Genomic DNA, 20,615 nt, shown 5'->3' with positions numbered 1-20,615 from the left:
CATTTGGCGTGTTTCGGCTTAAATCAACCGCATGGGAGGGTAGGCAGTATAGGGCAAAACACTTGTGTTGAAGTACCACCACATCCCAAAGACAAACAAGCCAGGAAAAAGGCAGATTCCTTTACAATTTTGTTACAGAACAGGCGTTCGTGTAAGAGTAGTTGTAGTTCGTGTTTGCTTGCTCGGTGTCACTACGACCATGGGAGAGAGGGGGACAGGGGGTAGGAGGTGGAGATAAAAGGTGAAAGTGAGTTTCAAAAGAGAGGGTGTAGCAGATGGGAGGAAGGAGATTGATTGGAGTAACAAATTTCACAAACAGTAACTAATAACAACAGACTGATGGAGGAAGTGAGGGGCCGCAAATCAAGGAAGCAACTAAGGCAGCGCGCGTATCCTCAGGTAAGTATGCATGTTGACTAGGTGTGTATGTGGGGGTATTTGCTTGTGTGTGTACAGAGACGCGTGTGGACATCTACCCACGCTACTATTATGTCTGAGGAAATTTATGGAAAAGATGGGGAAAGCAAAGGTGAAACTCACGACAACCGCACCAGCCTCCCGAGCACGGGCCATGACCCTTCACTCCAGATGACTAAAAAACAAACAAACCACCTTGCAAAAAGGCACTACTTATTAAATTTAAGTAACAAAAGTGGAATGACATTATTTAATCGGGCTTGTGCATAGATTCCTCAGATTGCTAATTATTCTAACGAAAATTTAAAACATTGCCCAAGTACTCTTTAAAAGTTAGTATAACAACGAATATAAAATGCAACCGAGACAAGGAGCGGTTGGAAAGTTTAGTGAGAATCCAATTCATCAGATGTAGGATCGTGAAATTCATGAGGTTAAGCCAATTCCCTGCCGAAACATACCTTCGTAATTTTCACTAAACTTGGAAAGATTTAAGCTCTACACATATATGAAAGAGAAAAGGCATTACAAACTAACTAATAGGAGAGCAGCTTAACGGCTTTTCCTGCAACCCAGTGCTGAACTAAACGGCCGCGATTACACTCACTTGTGTCCTACGAATCAGCGTCGACCAGGACAAAGTCAATAGCCGCAGCTCGCAGGCGGGACGCCTCTGCTGATATTGCCACAGCTAAAGCCAACCACCCCTACCGCGAGTGTCTGATATCCTGTATGATTCATTCATCCAAGGAGGAGACAACGGGGAGATTGCTTTGTAGATTGTCTCAAAGAATGTACTAATCTCACTCAAGAAATTTTGAACTGCATATGAACTACCTTGTGTACCCACATGCTTGCGAAATCGAAGTATGGAGATGGCAACTGGATACAAAAATCGAGGTCGCCATGACAGTAAGATGCTTCACTTAAAAGACTACAAAATCGCCTCAACACCAGAAATATTCAACAAGTAACACTTACCTCATGGCTCGACGAATGGCCTGTTCCTTGCGCTCTCCAGTGATACTAGGGTCGTTATTAAGGATTTGTCGGGTGAGCTCGATGACAAAGGACTTGGTAAAGCTGGCAATTTGCGTGTCCGCGCGATCGAAGGAGCGGGTGAGCGAGTCGATACAGAAAGAGTGGTTGGAGGCCACGTTTTCGTACATCCGCTGGATCTGCAAAGCACAAACACAAGGGATAATGGGTGTGCACGAGAAAGGAACCAACTCTAGACGCGACAACAGTGACTTACGTCAAGCAGCAAGGGGCGAATGTGAGTTTTGAAGTCGCCACTTTTGGGTGAGGAAGAGTTGGGGATGGGATTAGCTGACGATGAGCGAAGCGCTAAACCTGCTGCAGACGACGAAAGGCCAGCTGGCCCCGCTGTAAAGCGAAATGGCAGCAAATACTTAAAATACATTTACTGTCCTTTCCATTACGGTCTCTCTTCACAACCACGATCAGCGTTGTTGCAATCTAGAGTGGCGAGCTTTACCTCTATCATATACACGTATGGTGAGTACCTTCATTAAGAGTAACCCCGATGCCATGGAAAAGTTGATAATCATGATAACCGCGGAAAAAACATGCATAGAACACAAATTAAAGTGAACGGAAAACAGTTGAGGGTACATAACACCATGTGTAAGGTTTGACTGGAACAAGTTAAAACTTGCCTGTTAACAACCACATCATGGCAATCAGCAGGGAATATAAATTTTGGCACGCGTAACGGGTAATTCCATTAAGTAAAAGTCGCAACTCAACAAGGAGGTACTAGTTTGAACCGCCTAGACGCTTTTGCACAAAACTGGGCAGTACTTTGGAAAAATAAGGCAATGAAGTGGTGTTGAAAGCGAAGGAATAAGTCTTCATAAGGGGTGAAGCTGGAGAGGCGATTAAAAAAGTAAATTTATAGTCAATTTGTGAGTGCAAAGACGTGATAAAAGTGCGCAAGCTAAGAGAACCTATGCGCAGAAGTCTTGACTGCAACCTTCACCAAATTATCTGTACTGGGATGATGACTAAATAGGTGGCTATTAATATGACCTAAGCTTAATGATGTTGAAATAGAATGAGGATTCACAACTTAAGGTTGTGAAGTGTAACCATTGGAAAAGTTAGTAGGCGGCATACCGTTACTCGCTGTAAAGGAAGTTGCCTAAACAAAAAGGTTATGTGAGTCTAAACACACTGGAACATTCGTTGAGCCCGTTGAATAGTACACTGCCAATTTTAAAGTACCAAAAGAGAAAGATCTAAGCGCTAGTGGAATCATAGGAGGGTACGCGACCAAAGCGACTGTTCAGTAATAACGAAAGAACACAAGTACGCATCAAACGGGTCCTGCGATGGTTTGTGAGTAAATGGAAAGACGATTGGGTAATTTTGGACCAACAAAAAGCACAAGCTCACAGTCTAATGGTGAGAAGCAAGTCCACACACTTAAGTGCAGCCCTTGGGTGCATATATGCAACGAAACAGCAAAAAACGAAAGACTAATGGTGGATTAGAAGAAGGGCTCCATACACTAAGAATCCAGTAATACTCCGGGACAGTTGGCGCAACCTCCAACGACGCGAAATGACATAACCCTAGCCCATTAGCATCTGGGCGAAAGGCAAAAGAATTGCTTGAACTTGTGTAGATTAGGTGGGACATTATCACTCAATGAGCACCCAGAGCAGAATAAAGAATGACCACAAGCGGACCAGAAATCACAAGGATGCGAAACGCAGATCTTGGCAGCAATGAATGGTGCATTCCCATCCTTTGAGCATCCAAAGCAAAATACTAAAACCAAGACAAATCAGACGGCCATGATGAAAAGTACTAAGAGACACGAGTAATGATATACCATTTGGGCGGTTAGGAACGAGGGGCGGGACGGTCTGTTTGTTCGGGGAGCGCGCGTCATTGATGAAGTGAGGTGGTGCGCGGTGGTTGGCTGCGGCGGTCGGAGGCGTACGATTTGGCGTCTCCGAAAACCGTGACGCTGGCTGCTGACCCGCGAACCACGACTGGCGCTGACCTGCCAACCCACCATCGGGTCTACAACATAATACCAAAAAACGTTGATTACAACATGCTCCCATTGCCCGGATTCTCAGCTCGAAGCACCAAGATCTGACTATTTACTATATCGCACCATGCCAATCAAAGGATGAGTACTTAACATAGACTAGTGACATCAAGCCCGTAGGCCGCATTATTTATTTTGATTGTAAGTCCATCCGTACCTTCCTCATTCCCACCAGATGCAGAGGATATCAAATGTTGCATATAGACTTACCGTAAAAGTCAAACGGATAAGACTTTTCCCCTCATATCACACTGGTACCGGTATTTTACTGCGTTTTACCACCAAAGAATGCGCAATCCCAGCATTTAAAGTCAATAAACGAAGCATTTCTACACACAGGTATCCCCGTTCCGCACGAACAAAGGACAGTCATTGCATCAAATGTTCGGCGGAATTCGCACCGACCACCTTTCGCTTTAGCTTCCGCCTTCTTATGCGTGCTTGTGCATTAACCCTACCCGGTGTTCATATTTCCGAGGACATTTGTACTATAGAGCGGCGCCACCTAAACCAAGTGCCGCCTGAAATTAAACCATAAAAATCTTTCCTGGATGCCGAATTAATCTTGATATTTATTGACTGTGTGGGATATAAAGAATGTGAACTGAAAATAAACCAGCGGGTAAATAATACTTGTGATACAAAAATAAGGCACGCGTTTGTTTTCGTGCCTCTCCGAAATTACCTGGAGATGAAAGTAGTAGTTGACTTACACAGCAGGTGGAGTGAAATTGCGACCAGGAGGTGGCATCTGAGATGTGATTGGCTTTTTTGGCGAGGGCGAACCATGGGCGGGAACTGATGGAAGGACCACGCCACCACCTCCACTAGTGCTGCCGCCGCCACTCCCACCAAATTGTGCCACAACAGATGCGTTAGTGGGCATCTTGACGGTGTTAAAGTTCCATTTGAAAGTGGGCACATGTCCATTCAAATTGTCGCTATGCTGTCGCGCCAAACTTAAAGGGAAATGGTGAGGCCATGAAACTCACTAGTTTCGCGACATGAGAGGGAAGCGATAATTAAGGTTACCCAAGCGCTACCTTGATGCCGATATAAATAGGTATTAAAGACGTTAACAAGAGACTTACACGGTATCAGAGTCATCATCGTCTTCATCAGAAGTACCACGAAGTTGTGCGGCTCGATAGGCTTCTATTAGCTCTTGTAGGTAGACTGTCCTGCGGGGTTTCTTCACGAATGAATGCTTTAACAACTCCTGGGCCGAGTAACGCTGTTAGTGGATACAAAAGAAAGCAAATATATATGCGTTGCTATAAAACGAAACGAACACGAAACGAGGGGGTCAATTAGACTTCACCGCATTTGGGCAATGGGGGGTAAAGATAGTATTCAATAAGTGACATGGATGATGCATTTTCCACAAAAAAGCAACTATCCGGCCACTACTTTTGTTTAAAAAGACTGATAAGAATATGAGTAAGCACCTCCAATATCTTACCAAAGGCAAATTCCTGAATTAGAGCCCAAAAAGCAGAGAAATTGGAAAGGACACACATGCACTGCATCAAACAGAACGAAAGCGATGAATGAAGCGGTCCGTATAAAGTACTAAATGTGGCTAGTATAACAATAGCCGTCTTTCACAGAGAGGGACGAATGAGTAAGTCAAACTCCTACATCAGAAAATAAGCCGCTTTTCAATGAGACACAAATTAACCAATGAGGCATTTACATTGAGCGTTTCTTTAGCCGCCCGTGTTTTTTCCTGTTGTTTCGGCTATGGTGAGCCCCAATTAGACCAAATATGTTTCCAGCCATCCAGCTCCTCGGTCCCTCCATGGCATTTATTCACAAGCCCGTCGCCTTCTAGCGTATGCAAGGAAAACTTGAGCACGTTTGCAAACAACATATTACACTAGAAAGCATATTTCTACCTCCAAACGCGGATAGAAAATTAAATTCAACCGAGTATACATTGCCCATATACATGACTCGATCCAGTAATGAGGGACTGGGCTGCACGGTACGAAAAAGCGATATTAGTTGGGGAGTGTAAAAGCCACAGAACCGTACATTTTATTCTAAAGTGCCATTACAATTCCACCACTACATTAACCTCTTGCGTCAACCCAAAGTGATGCAATAGTGGGAATTAGCATTATTCGGCAATTAGCTTCGGCTTAACAACCCCCCTACTACCTGCACTGATGAAGAGTAGCATTAGAAATAGGCTCAATTTTCACGAAAAGCTCGGTGCTTGGGGACAATTTGCAAGAGCATCAACAGCAGCATTAGCAGTAGATTGGGGAAATAAATAAGGCTGAAGAAGGCAAACTAGTGGGTGAGCCAATCAAATGCCTGTTGCAGAGGAGGTCCTGTCTAGCGCCGAACCACGGCCACCAGTAAGACGGTTGAGCAATGAATACTTAGGCTCGACAAACTCCTTCGCTTCGTCGCACTGACTGGAGCAACACCAATGCACAAGTTAGACTGAAACGCCACAACCGGCAGGAAAATTAGTCTATAGGGCCCAAGGTCTAGACAATGCCATTAGACATAAGCACCCAAACAGGCAGGCAGGTGCAAGCAAATCTCCTTCCACTACCCTCCCACACACACACACACACATTAGAAGAAAAAAAACAATTTCATTAAGCCAGTGCTAAGGGACCGATTGATTGGAGAAGCAGCACTCCTTCCAGTTCCGTTAAAAACAAACATTGACAAACGAAAATCACGAAATGTTCCCCGTTATGAATAGGTTGTGATCCAAAAGTTGAGAATAGCCGTAGTGAGAACTCACCACTTTACTCATCAAAATTCAAAGTAACCATTCAGAAGAAGTCGAATTTTCGGCATTCTAATGCTTTAGAAATTTTTTCATTACGAGAAAAAGCGCACACACAAGTGCCATAGCACGGAATCGAAGTCCCAAGGTACCGCACCGAAACGGTAGGTGTGTATGGGCGTGTATACAAAGAGAAGACATGTGACAGTAAGCACGGAAGTGGCGAACAGTACTACTGTAGGCGAAGGCAAATGAAAGGAAAATGTGGACATGGCTGCATCTTCAAAGGAAAAGTGAATTTGAGCCTAAATTCCAGCTGTGAAGTAATCACGCGCACTGAACTGGTTTATTTACATTGGTGCGAAACCACAGCATCGCGTCATCTCAACTCAAAAGTACCTTGAAGTACCGAACCTACAACACAGCACAGACTCAAATTTGCCCAATGTAATCCGATAATAAATCACAATACGTCCACAAATGAACGAGGTTAAGACATCTGGTGTTTAGTCGAAGAAGCAGTAGTGGATGCCGTTTAGGTGGTCAAAAATAAATTGATCAAAATGAAGAGGACAATTTAACACGCACCAAGTAAATGAGTGATTGCTTGATTGGGATGCTATAGCAACAACTTTATTATCAGTTAGGTGACTGAATTGAAATCTGACGTTTAAAGATAAGCAGATGAATAACATTTCCAATTTCCTCGCTACAAACCAAAGAAAAATAAATGTTGTCTACATGTGTTAGATTCGCAATTTTTGCGTGGCACAAAAAGCGAAAACAAGGAGAAACGGGGATGAGAATGAGTGACTCACGTTCTCGGGACGTTGGACGAGGCAACACTGGACGAAATCGCGGAAATTGGAAGAGTAGCGTTCAGGCAGCTTGGGTGGCGGGTTACGGGGAATGTCGAGGAGGACGCGCATCGGATGGACGTCGGAGTGGGGCGGCACGCCCTCTGCCAACTCGATTGCCGTTATCCCCAACGACCAGATGTCCGCCTACCACAACAACAAGTGAATAACACAAAACGACAAATCATAATCTCTTATTTCTATCATATAGACAAGTGTAAGCAGCAAAAATTCAACGGTGCAAAGAAACTTAATTTTGGCGTGCATTTAATCAAGGGAGATCCCCAAACTTCTAGAAGTAACTTAGAAGGAGCCGTTAAAACTGCTTCCATGAAAAAGTACAAACAGTGGATACCCGGATTTCTCAATGAAGTAGCCGATTAAAATGCCTAATTTTGAAATTGCCAGCTCAAACTTGTCCTTTGAAGACTTGTAGACAACGCAGTTTTGGAGCTTGAAGTGGGAAGGAGGATGGTAGCACTTGAAGCTGACAACAGCAAACAAAAGCCATGATTTGCAATCAACAGAGGTTCACCTATAGCGACAACAATAGCAGGCGTCACACTGACTCCCTCTTTCGAGATGAGCACAAATATGGACGAAAGTCATGAAATAATTTAACAGTACATTCTCTAACTGCCTAGGACTCAAGTAGGTGGTATACCCACAAATGAACGTAATTACTGACCTACCACAGAAACCAGTATCTGGAATTTCATCCAATAACATTAGCTATTTAATAAATAAGATTTTAAAAGAATTTTATTTTGATGCATAATTTATCATTCCTGACCTCTTACGGATGAGCTAAGCCTTTTGAATTCCATCAACTTGCAATCTACTCATATGCTAGTATGAATAACCTACAATTAGCCAACATAAAACACTTGATATTCATTGTTGCAAGGTTGTAATTGTAAAACCACATCGTCGCAGATCAATCCCGACCACGTACCCACAATTACCCAATTAGCAAGTCTGATGGGGCTAGCAAGGGCAATTACGACTTGTTTTTAGCGGGGACCAAAAATGTTGCCGGTGAAAAGATATGAGACTTTCGAGTCGAGTAGGCATAGAAGGAAGTAGGAAAAATTCGCATACCTTGAAGATTGTTTCGGAGGGGATGAGGCCAAAAAAAAGGAAGCAGGTAACTAACTAGCTGTCATCGTACAACCGTGTCACACGAATAAACCTCATCCAATGTTGAGACAAAATGCCAGTGAATCTCGAAAAGGGGTGGACAGGCTGTATGGGGGAATGTGGGTCGTGATATTTGCAAAAGGAGCAGGTGACTGTCCGCACTTTAACGGCAAATTTATGAAGACTGCCACTAGTGATTGGAATTTGCGTGTGTGCGTTAAAGATGAGGTTAAATAAAACATGAAACATTTGGCTGGAAATAACAAGTTTAACTGATGCTATGCCTCATAGATAGATCGGAAAAGTATTTACTTGCAGAAACAATAACAGTTGCTCGCACCATAAAAAAGACAAACCAAAAATATGACTAGTTTAAGGCGATTTAAACAAAGTACACAGACGGGAGATGGTGGGAGTGAATCTACTTTTACTCTTAAAGATTGATCAAAATGAGGAAGAGTTCTATGCAGTACACCGCCCCCATAACCCTTTTAGAGAATGAAGATAGACAATTACGCATGCTGCTTAAAATGCTGACATAGAAATGTAAACCACGAAGCAAACTAAAGCGGGAGCATGAGCTACCTCGTAACGCATAAACGACCTTAACACAACTTCACTTAAAATGGAGTATAAAACTAGCGCAATAACAAAGTAGTCACGTTATATTTTGCACGTTGGAGTAATTTTGGAGCAAGGCAAGTATCACTCAATGGAGTATTCGCACGCAATAATAACTGACACACCGAGGCGGTGATAAAAAACTAGAGGCTTGTACTTAAGAAACGCTGAAGAGAAAGCAAACAAGCGAGTACACCTTTGCGAGAACAGCAAACAAAGGACACAGATTAAGTGTGTCACTTAGACGACCTCAATTGCTGATGTTAAGCGCAGGGCAGGGATTCGACTTCATAAAGTCCGCAATGAGGCAAGCGCTTACAACTACAATTTTGTGTTTCAGAGTCACGAACTATCTACATACAATGTTACTGCTCTTCTACGTCCTCCAATAAAAGGTGGGAATTGGTGTCCTTGAGGTGATAGGTATGTTGGACTCTGGGACAATTAATTGACAGAAAAGCTGTGCGTTGACCTGACGCAGCCAACCACACGACGTTTAGACAGCGGTTGAAGCATGAGGGGGAAACGTACAACACAAAAGCATATTAGTCAATTAGTACATTTCAAAAAAGTTAAAATCTAGTCACAGCGAGGGCAGGGGTATAGGCGTAGAAATGGCCAACTCCAATACGGTAAACGTGGAAAATGCAGCATGACAATCTTACGAAGGAAATCATGAACTTGGGTGCATTTTATGCGAAATTATGATGATTTGATAACCCCGAGACATTCACGATAAATAACTGATATAACTATACACAAGTCTGTTTTACCAGGTCTAGACAAAACCAAAAAACCAAAGTTAAGGAAAAGGAGGCTTTTAGCTGGAGTTAGGATGATGCAGTAAAACCCTCCAAAATTGTGTACCTATGTTTAGGGGGACGGACATTTGACACAAAACTATCAACCAAACGATTGAACCCGCCTAAATTACATTTAGTTGAATTCAATGCAGTTATTCCTGATGGCACAAACGTAAATATCTTGCTGATGTGAAGGCCAGTGTACATGTTAAAAAAATAAATTAAATAAGTAGGTGAACGTACCTTGTGGTCGTAGGAGGAGGCCCTGATAACCTCTGGTGCCATCCAAAAGGGCGTTCCGACGAAAGTTACCCGCTTCTTCGTTGTTTTGGTTAGCTGGCCGGCGACTCCGAAATCCGCAAGCTTCACCTCTCCCTTATCTGAGAGGAGGATGTTGGCAGCTGCAAGAGACGTTGTCGAGATAGAATTCCAGTGTTTTTAAAGTAGAAGTGGAGACAGATTGACTGGACTCGCAATTAAGTTAGGTCAACGGGAGTCACCAAAATGAGTCATTTAAGCGCGCGTGAAAGATAACGGCTGGCGTGTATCATATGGGCAAACTGCGACATTTGAAAATAAGAAATGCTACACAAATTGCAACAAAGACGAGGTTTGGACTGCGAGCTCGAGGAGCAAAGCGTCAGCTCCGCAAAAATCCTCTGCAGTACATTTTGCATCACAAAGCCTGTGCGTGGATCGCCAGGATCGCTAAAGCGCAGGTGGGCGACAATTGGTCCAGGACTGGAAGGTGACAAACTTCAGTAAACAATGAGTTGGGATAGAGTAAGTTGAGCTAGGCTTTAAGCTAAACTACCGACAATCGGAGGGGCTTGTGAGTACCGACTTATACGTAGGAGATACTTGTGACCATGCCTTAAGCCGACTGCTAATACTATTTTAACACGTCACAAATAGTAACAATAATAAGACACACATTTGCCGCCCACTTTCTCAAGTGAGCCCTCTCCTTACTGCTTCAACTCACGAGTCGGATTTTCTAATTATGAAAAATTTATTGCATATGGCGAGTTTTGTGCATGAACAAGTACAACAACTGAGAAAAAATTTTTTTTTTTATAGAGCATGTGGTAAACACGCCTGAGTTTCACTACGAGCAATTGCATTACAACAATTCGCATGAGTCATTTAAAACACGGTGTGGAAATGGGGCAACCAAGTGAATAAACAGTGGTAGAAGCCTAGCCAGAGAAGGGAACACGCAAGTGTCACTTGAAATCCAAACCTAAACAAGAGTACGATAAAAATCCGTGCAGATCTTCACGCAATCCATGTGCTACAAATTTGGCTGCCAGATGAGGGTTAAAACGAGTGTATTCGCATTCCCGAAGCCTAAGCACGATGGAGACCTGGAAGGTAGCATGAAAGGGAGCACTTTAGGCAAACTGTTGCCGTGTGATCAATTAAAGAGACCTATTCAAGTGATGCGATGGAGGTCTGCGTCGAGGTGGATGATGAACGCTTGAACGCGTTCTGCACACGCCACATCGATCTATTAATCAGCATTCATAATCATATGCGCAACTAGCGCTGTCAGTCGCGACGCCATACGTGAATATTACGTCTGTGGGGAATTGAAAACACCCAAAGGCACATGAAGAATAGCCCCCTCCTCGGTGGATTCAGTTCCAACCACGGAAATAACTATTGCATGTAGAATTGTCGCTTCTACTAAGACTTGCTGGGTTTATGAATAAAACATCACACTTTTTTCGCCACATTTTAATTTCCCGACTGAGACTGTCGGTTCAATTCCAGTCGACGCCAATTAAATAACACTCTAAAATCATTTAAAAATCTGCACACCCTAGATTCTGAGACAACCAAAAACCCCGTTCGCTTCATCCAGCTCAACAGTTTGGCAAATAAAAGTTCATTTCTTCTTCGTGTAAAGGAGGCTGCGTGAATGCAACGGTCCCATATTTTTGAAAGCCGAAACGCTAATAATCTTAAGTGATACCTTGTCATCGAAGCAACGAAGTTTTGTAGGAAGAGAAGGGTGACAAATGCAAGTCTGTGGCAATTGTGGGTTAGGATTTGATGTGATAAGAGTGAATGGAAGAGGGAAATGGAAAAGGGAAGTGCGACAAACCTTTGATGTCACGGTGCAGCTTCCCCTCACTGTGCAGATAGTCCAGGCCCATGAGGACCTCGTGCAAAATAGTGGCGATGTTGGGCTCGTCAATGATGACGGCCTTGCGAATCTCAAGAGCGGATCCACCGCCCATGAACTCCATGATGATCCACAGCTTGGTGCCTTTGAGGTAAGAGCCGTAGTACTTAGTGATATAGGGACTGTCGCACTGCGAGAGGATACTAATCTCCTGTTGAATGTCCTCCAACTCGTCTAATGCCTCTTCCAAGTCGATGCGCTTGATGGCGACCGGACGCAGGGTCCGCTTGTCTACGCCTTTGAAGACCTCCCCAAAGGCGCCCCGACCTATTCTCTCGTTTACGTCATACAGCGTTTCTGGATCTACTTGCTACAACACAACGAAGAGGGATAAAGCCACCATAAACACACAAAAGACCCTTCAATAGATGTCAATGCCCCGCACTACATTCTATTCATGGCCCACAACAAGCCGATTTAATTTACGGTAGAAAAAAAAATATCATCTGACCTGACACAATATTTTGTCCCCAGATGCTTGAGGAAACAAATCGGAGAATTACTTAGCGATTCAATTAAGATTGGAGCAGTCAACAGGCCTGCATTTGCAAAAATGAGAAATTTCTAGCAACCAGTTGTGATTGGTTGCTATTAATTTTAGGTTCTGATAAATTATGATAGCATAATGCGTGCAACAGGCCTCCTGTTCAACACGGCTGATATGTCACTGATACGCAGTGCAGTGCTGCAAAAACAAATACGGACATATAGGGGTAGAGCAATGCCACCGCAATAGCGTATGAGTTAAATTACTAACGAAATTGCGCCTTCGCAGTAGTTCGTTCGCAATAGCAGCTAATTTCAAGGGTGCATTCTGTACCACAGCAATTTAAGATCAACAACTGTTGGCTTCAAGTTTAAACGGAAGTACGTTTTAAAGACTAATTGTAGATCATGTTCAAATTGTAGATCCAGGCCCACTACGTGACAAAGTAATTGACTGTTTACACCAGCTTAGTGCTCACTATTTTTAATGCAAACATTTGACATCTTAAGGTATTTAGAATTAATTGTAAAGTAAGGCTGTATTTCAATTTTTACTTACATTATACATTCAAGGGAGGGGGGAGGGGCTCATGGAAATGACTCGGTAGTGTTTTCATCATGAAAATATCTTTAGGTTGCATCGGCATAGCGAGTATTCACAAAAGGTTAATAATGGGAACTTGATGGGCCATTCTTTTATAGTGAATAAGTTCGCCTACTGCATTTGTAATAAAGAACGCGGTAGCATGGAAATGAATCATGAAGCCAAACTAAAACAAGCACAGACCATGCCTTCGGTGATAAAAAAAGAAAGACCACAAACAGGATGTAGTAATTAAAATACCGCAACGTCAAGTGAGACAATATCGCTAATATCGCCCAACGTGACAGAACGCCGAGATGAGCTAAGATTTGCTGAGTCAATCGTACAAATGATTCATTAACCCAAGAATGAAATTAGGAGCATGAAGGAACCGCAAGGGAAAACTTACAAATGCGCACCAAGATTAGGAGTGAATTTGTTGTGATAGGAATTGTGTGGCTGCAGCCTAACTTAATATGGACGATGAACTTCTATGCATCAAAATTATGCAGAAGATTTATTCACGTATGGTTCTGATTCAGTTGCAAGTAATAAAAAGTACTACCACTGTAGGCTTAGTTTAGTAAAAACTGATAAGAATACACGATAAACAGTTCACTTCAAGAAAAACAGGGGATTCATCCATTCGAATTGTCGCAGCAAACATTCAAGAATCCGGAAGAAAGACTAAAAAGAGGGACAGGTTACTACAAGTTAACGGGACAAGGACGAAGAAAAATCGTATGATCCAGTTTGGTTGAATTATGCAAAAATTTGTGCAACAAAAAAATTCATCACGGGACGTCTGTAACAACTTTCGGTTAAATTCCAACAAGAAAAAGGGAAAAAATAATCGCATGAGATGGACGCCTTGATAAGTTCAAACTGCAGGAAATCAACCAAAAATATCACCAATAATGGCTCTTGTAATCACATTAAATAGTAAAAGAAAATGATTTCAGGAAACGGACTAGGAATTCTGTGAGTTAAAGCAGAATAGGTGCGTTTGAACCCGAGCAGTTTTATCAAATAATGAAGTTCGGGTGACGAATACGTACCAAGTCATGGAAAAGGTCAAGCGATTGTGAAGAGATATACAATGCCTCCTATTTCAATGGCAAATACAATTTTATCGACTATATTAAGAGCACAAAACGGGACGGATGGTCTCCATGAGTTAAGTCGTGGAGAACAGATTCCCTTTAAAATTGGAAAGGGATAAAAAATAACATTGCAGTGAAGCATAATAAATGAAAAATAAAACGAACTAACGGGGTTAGCTGAAAGCATCTCCTCCACAAATGAAAGGAAATCCACCACCACCTATCAATTCCCTATTGGCTACAAAGGAAATTTATACTGTGAGCCGAATAAATCACATTTATAAAGTGCAACGCATACAACACGCAGTTTGGCTCGAGGACCATTAAGCTTACGCCTTATACCTCAGCCAAAAAAATTATGACTTCATAAAAAAATTTTTGCTTGTTTTAATGTGTTTCGCTTCACTCAAGGCTGAAAAAAGTTAGCTGGTAGCAGGGTTAAACTCAATAGGTTTGTACTCGATGGAAAGATATAGTCACAAATTTATATATTCCCGAAAGTTAACCTCTTTCACTACATTAGTTAATAGGTGAAAAGTGTTTAGCGATCCAATGACATCGATGCAGTGTAATTTAACAGCTGCTTACCTAAAGTCAAAAAATTCATAGACAATCATTACTAGGTTAAAACACGCTGAAAGCACAAAAATATTTTTACTTTCAAGATTATAAATCTACTAGAATAAGAGGATTAGCACCCAAAACAGCCTCTCGATTATTACATGACGACAGAGGAGGTCATAATCTTAGATCAGAATGGGTGGTTTTGGAACACAAAGGCGCTAAAAGAATAGAAAAAACATGGTTTATGGCCATGTTGCCCCCTTCAGAGTCCTAACTCTACCTAAGAAATATAAAGAAAGTTGTAAAAATTACCCAGAGCCTTGCATATTCCACATTCATTTTTGGCCATCTTCTCTGGCGCTGCCGATGATCAGCCACTTGCGTTGGCAATTGTTCACAAAATCGCCAGAGCTAGACATTAAATTCAAGTGCAACTGAGATGACACTTGGTGGCAACGTTACTAATCTATCTAGACAACTTTCCTGGATCTGAAGTTTGTCATATTTAGGAGTTGTGTTAGGAGAAAAAGCAATGTGCAGGCCCCTATTAGTGTCTACCGCCTAAAGATAGAGCCATTTACCAAGTGCTGGTCCAAAAAATGGTTTTTATGGGAGCAAAAGTTATTGCCACTTCCTACTTGCTCAGCCATATCACTCGCACTCTTACTTAGCTAGTGAACAGTTAGATGAGATACTGTGGGTATTTTGATTTTAAAGTTGCAAATACCGTAGACGGCCTACCAAGGAGATAGATGTCAAGGGCTGGTATCATTTTCAACACCTCTGTGGCATGGACACTTTTCCTTCACATTAAATTTTAGTCGTTGAAAACATACTCTAAAGGAGTTGTTCTATGGAAATGGATTTGCTTTCTACTGCCCCATCAAGTCCTTCCTCAAGTCGAAAGATGTCCTAATGCGTGAACAGAATAAATCTTTTTGAAGTGTAAAAAGGCTAGAGGGCCAATAAAATGGCCAGAGGGTGGAGCAGCTCAAAAGAAGTACAGAGGGGAAGCTAAAGGCAATCCAAGTATTGCATCAATACCACTAGCCGTTTACTGTAGCCATGAAGAACAAGTCAGTCGAATTGAAGGAGCGTTTTACAAAAGCTATAGGTATAAAAAAGCTGCTGTCAAATTAGAATCCTGATTTTTTTATTTTTGCATTCTAGAGTCCAGTAATTTTCTTGGAATAGACTTCCATCTTATGTGCCTTTCAGGTACCTTTGCCATTATAGTTATTACATCCACTGATTGCCAAAACTTTGTCAAGGGTGATTTTTATCTTTTTTGTGAAAATTTTTAATGTAAAGTTGACGCATGTATATTAACTTAGTTCAATCAACCTCCCATCCTCAAATTACCCTTTCCTTATTATTGCAGCAAGTTAGCCATAATTTAGCTTCAGTAAAGCTTTTCAATACTCTAAGCTAGTTTTATACCAATTTTTGGAGAAAAAAAGCACTTTTTGATGAATTCACTTGCATAGCATATCTTGCTGACCTTAACGTCATTGAAACAAGTTGCCTGCGTAGTTCAATCGTCCTATGGCTTTAAAATACACCACTGCTTTGGTCATTCAACCATCGCGCGAGGCATTTGGCAATGATTATGAAAAGGCGAAAGCTGAGCATGACAGATTCGTTGATGCACTGCGTCAGTTGGAGGTCAATATTCTAGAATATGGACCCGAAGAACGTCGCCCTAATGCTCACAAAGTTGGGGATATTGCTATTATAATAAATGGAACGGCTCTGATGTGTCGACCCTTCGGTTCGGACCGACAAGGCGAAGTGAGTGTTGTCCGTCAGACATTAAAGAAGGAGATTGGGCTTACTATTGCTGAGTTAAACAATGACCAAGCGCAACTGGAAGGTAGTGATGTACTTTTCACAGGTAACTTAATCTTCTGTTCTTAATGCAATTTTTTGAACAACTAAATGAAGTTCATTACTTCTCGAAGTGTAGTCTAGTCTTTAGGGGATTCTGACGTGCATATTTGCTTACCCCTTCCCCCATCTAGGTCAGGAGATAATCGTCGGAATCTCCACCCATACTAATGAGGCAGGAGCACAGTCCGTCGCTCGGGCTTTTCCGGAGTATCCCACGACGATTGTAGCGGTGCCATCTCCTCTCAGTTGTTTAAAGGATGCTGTCTGTATGGCTGGCATCAATGTGATGGCCATTGGGAATTCCGAGGCTGCTCGCAAGGTGTTTAAAGTAAGGCAAAGTGTCTGGAATTTATATTCAGCATATCTAACAGCCACATAATCACATTTAGCTGTTTACGAAGTGGTGTTCTTGGCCTTTTTTGACTTCTATCTCAGAATTCAATTTGTTTTTCAGTATTACGTTCCTCTACAAATTTCATAATTTACTTTCCTTAGTTGGTTATAGTGTCATTGTAGCACTTTTTTTATTGTTTGCTAGTTGCTCTTGCTCTTAAATTTCCTATACATTGTTTAGAGATTTGAAATTAGGCTTGTATTTAAATCACTCGAAGGTTTGAACATTATTTGCTTCATCTTCTATGAGACGGCCTCAACCCAGTTAGGCTTCACTTTCCAAGTCTCCCTGTAATTAGCAATGCTTTGTTTCTTTAGTCTATCGGTGAAGTCGCCTCAAGCAACTACAAAGTTCTTCATCTGGCAGAGCCGATTGCCGCCAGTGTGCTCTATGTCAACGGATGCTTAATGCATTATGACCAAACAATGATTCCAGAGACCTGCCAAGTAAGTTGTTTTGGTTACTGTTACCTTTTTTATTCCTGTTTTAAGTTTTTTGCTTAGTCAGGTCCTTGATAATTGAGATTGCATGGAATAACGATGGTCGATGTGTGTGATGGCGATGGTTTCTAATATTTAGTATCCGGTAGCGACATAATGGAATCACAATACCTATATACATTGATGTTTTTTCTTTTGATCGACTCCTTTTACTGTTAGTACTAAGATAAGTACATTTGTGCGTCTCCTACATTCACCTGCCACTCGGATTTACCATGTCGTGGCTCTCATATAGCCTTAGTGTTTGTTACCATCCAGTTTGCATTTTTTGTCCGTAGATAGTTGGAACAGCCGGTGCATCTCTCACATGGGGTGGACTAGGATTTTTACCACAGTTGGAACTTTTCCTCTACGCTATTTTCACATTACCAGCTGGCGTCTTCTAAAATGTAACCAGCTGTATTTGCTCCTTGTAACTAAATCGTACTCATTTTGGTATTTCTAGATCTTCGAGAACAAAATTGACTATCTGCGTTATCCTTTGGATCTGCCGGTGCTGCAAAGCCACGGAGCTTCACTGCACAAGTTGGCTCTGCTCTCCGGTCGAGTCCGCAACCAACGACACATTGCCTCCACCATGCCTTAGTTGTTATCTTCCCTTATCTCTCCTCTCAAACAGGAACGGTGGTACCGATAACGTTCCAGCTTAAACGTCCTTCTCAACTACACACATTTCTCCGGATATGTTTTGCATTCTTTTCGTTTGTAAATCGTCCAAACTCTATCGCGGAAATACATGCACAAGCTTTTTTTTTCTTTTTGAAATCAAGACCGAATTCCTCTGCCCACATGGTCTACTTTGACTTCTGTTGGGGCCTTCCGTCGCAGTGAGTATCTGTGGTAAAGCCTCAACGACATGAATCACACCCCATCTGTGCACAAGCACACAGCAAGCGAGAAACGTGTCGCACAATTTTTAGCATATCAGGGTTCACCTTTCGATTGGCCATCGCCTCGGCTTGTGCTTTTGGGGCAGTGCATAGTGTGCGAGTAAGTTCCTTGTGGTGTGTAATAAAATTTGAAGCTTTGGCTATCTTGAGGGCGAAAGCTATAATTTGCTGTGCCAACAGTTCGTGCACACACCTCGGGGCCGGTGTGTCAAGGGGTTTTCAATGCAGTACTCCGGGGGAACACCTGTTTTCCGAAATTGATAGCGTCCATCAGCGATATAAATAAGCCTTTGGGATTACGTCGGCAATTTAAAAATGCTCTTTTATAACCGGAGATAATTCAGTACTGTCATTCACTCGCTTTGCATGACTGCATACTGAAAAATACAGTATGGTTCCTTTAGATTTCCATGCACATCACTTTAAAACGCTTTTGCTGGGTCGCCGTTCAATGTCTTGAATCGGTCCGCGACCGATTCCCTGAAGTATTTCGACCTACGGATGAGTCCTTCCAGATTAACAGACACCGAGGTCACAAATCAATGTAGTTTTCGGTCTTGCCAATTAATCACGGAGATAGTACCACCTGTCAAACAGTTTGCAGAACGATTGTAAGTCGATCGGGTTAAAAAAACCTCTGAAAATCCCCAACATAAAATACTCTTTCCAGAAATTTGCCGCTCCAATGAGTAACGTAAACTAATCTGCAAATAATAACCTCAAAGTGTTCGTTGTTTCCTGCCTTCAACGTGCTCCTACAGTGCCAGTGTCACCTCCTTACCAGATAGGTAGGCTGCGTGTGGTCAAAGTGTGCGTTCCAAGGTGGAGGAAGCCGTTTCATCTCGCACTGCAATTGTGCTTGCAGCCATGTTGAGTGCTCAAGACGGCCTGACATCGCAGTACCTCCGGGATGACTCAAAGCCAGAGGCTGTGCAACCCCAGCCTCTAGTCATTGTGAAATCGTGCAAATTAGCAATTCAACTGTGTTTAAATGAAGGGAAATTGTCAACCTAAAAGCTCAAATAAATTTTAGTAGAAGACGTCCTTGTATGGAAAAGTAATGTTATTTAAAACAAAATTCATCTCGACAATACTGTAATGCATTGGTTGTTTGTCAAACTCTCGGTTTTGGCAAAGGCCCACTCGGGTGCTCTGCTATTCTACTTCAGCCGAGTGGGCGGGCCTTCAGGCTACGCCAGCAGCCCCAGGTCTTACTACATGCCGAATGTGTGTATTCTACCTGAGTGTTACGTCTTCTCTCGTCTTCAAGGAAGGCTCGGTGCGCTGCATTGGTAACAGAAGAAAGTGAATTTTAGCTTAAAGGATATTTCTCCTGACTTTTACTGCCGGGTGATAAATCTTAGCAGGGCAGATGAGAGAATCGGTGATGACCCCAGACAGAAGAACTGAAATTGACATCTACCTTCGACAACTATCCCAGTGCCGTGGTCTACAGGATAGCTATTAACAACTGAAGCGACACCGCCAGTGAACCAGCTGGAATAGTTTGTTACGGAGTTGCCTACCGTTTTTGCCTAAGGACATCAAATATATGAAAGCGCAATGCCTCCTCCACTTCCCTACTAGCTGCATAAGGCCCAGATAGATATGGCTGGGCAGCTCTGAAGTGGGAGCAACGTGGCAAGAAGGAATAAAAGCAAAACTTTACCTCATGGAACTATGCTCAGTTCTGTCCTTTGTTACACAACCCTACTTTTATGCCAGTGTTTCTACGATTAGCGATGGACACGCGTGATGACTTGCACATTCCACCGTCCCCGAATCCACTGTTCATACAGGACGAGACTCTAGAAGCAGTCAGTGACGTTGTGGTTAAGTACCTCCTCAGTTGCCTGAAGATTCGATGACTGGCACGTCCTGATTGTAAGTGTTGTGGTGGCTGAAGCGAGGGTTTGACCGAAAGGAGCGCCGGGGACGACAACTCCCCACCATTGTACCTTCGCAGAGTGGACTGGCCGCAGGCTAGGCTAGTAGCCTCAGGCCCTACTGTATGTCAAATATGTATATTCTGCCCGAGGTATTGGGTTCTTTCGTCCACACTACTGTGCACTTCGAGGACAATGTCACAATGTCATAACGATAGGAACTAAACATATTGCCAGAGCCACAGTAGTTCCAGAAATTCAACAGCGGTAATAGCGCGATCCAGCGAGGTTCGCCAACATATCCATGGGTAGAAACTAAAGTGGGTGATGAGATATTTAACATTGAAAGTAACAGTATCCATTAAACATCCATTTTCAAATGTCCACATCAAGGGGGAAAGGGGGTGTGTCTCAGTTTCCAGTTAATTTCTAAAAATATTCACCATAAAGGAA

General features: G+C 42.6%; 2 protein-coding genes across 2 annotated transcripts in view; one reads left to right on the top strand and one right to left on the bottom strand. All coding sequences in view use genetic code 11, as the record gives it.

The window, feature by feature from the left end:
• The window catches only part of EGR_02361 (Serine/threonine-protein kinase svkA), a gene marked incomplete at both ends in the record, with an annotated part of 14,688 nt that extends 1,768 nt beyond the window's left edge, over positions 1-12,920 (bottom strand). Inside the window, 8 exons of the mRNA XM_024491610.1 lie at positions 1,399-1,595; positions 1,673-1,803; positions 3,278-3,471; positions 4,216-4,461; positions 4,594-4,736; positions 9,919-10,076; positions 11,786-12,176; positions 12,912-12,920. Coding sequence (XP_024354116.1) covers positions 1,399-1,595; positions 1,673-1,803; positions 3,278-3,471; positions 4,216-4,461; positions 4,594-4,736; positions 9,919-10,076; positions 11,786-12,176; positions 12,912-12,920 — 1,469 coding nt within the window. The remainder of the gene's footprint in view (positions 1-1,398; positions 1,596-1,672; positions 1,804-3,277; positions 3,472-4,215; positions 4,462-4,593; positions 4,737-9,918; positions 10,077-11,785; positions 12,177-12,911) is intronic.
• Positions 12,921-16,147: 3,227 nt separating this feature from the next.
• On the top strand, positions 16,148-17,972 carry EGR_02360 (N(G),N(G)-dimethylarginine dimethylaminohydrolase; the record flags this gene model as incomplete). The annotated part of the gene is made up of 4 exons (XM_024491609.1): positions 16,148-16,496; positions 16,624-16,820; positions 17,204-17,332; positions 17,832-17,972. 4 exons carry the CDS (start codon positions 16,148-16,150, stop codon positions 17,970-17,972), a joined length of 816 nt encoding a protein of 271 aa, XP_024354115.1.
• Between the last annotated feature and the right edge of the window lie 2,643 nt (positions 17,973-20,615).

The sequence above is a fragment of the Echinococcus granulosus genome (genome assembly GCF_000524195.1).
Source record: "Echinococcus granulosus chromosome Unknown EG_S00010, whole genome shotgun sequence".
In the NCBI taxonomy this organism is placed as follows: domain Eukaryota; kingdom Metazoa; phylum Platyhelminthes; class Cestoda; order Cyclophyllidea; family Taeniidae; genus Echinococcus; species Echinococcus granulosus.
This window is presented reverse-complemented; position numbering and strand designations above follow the sequence as displayed.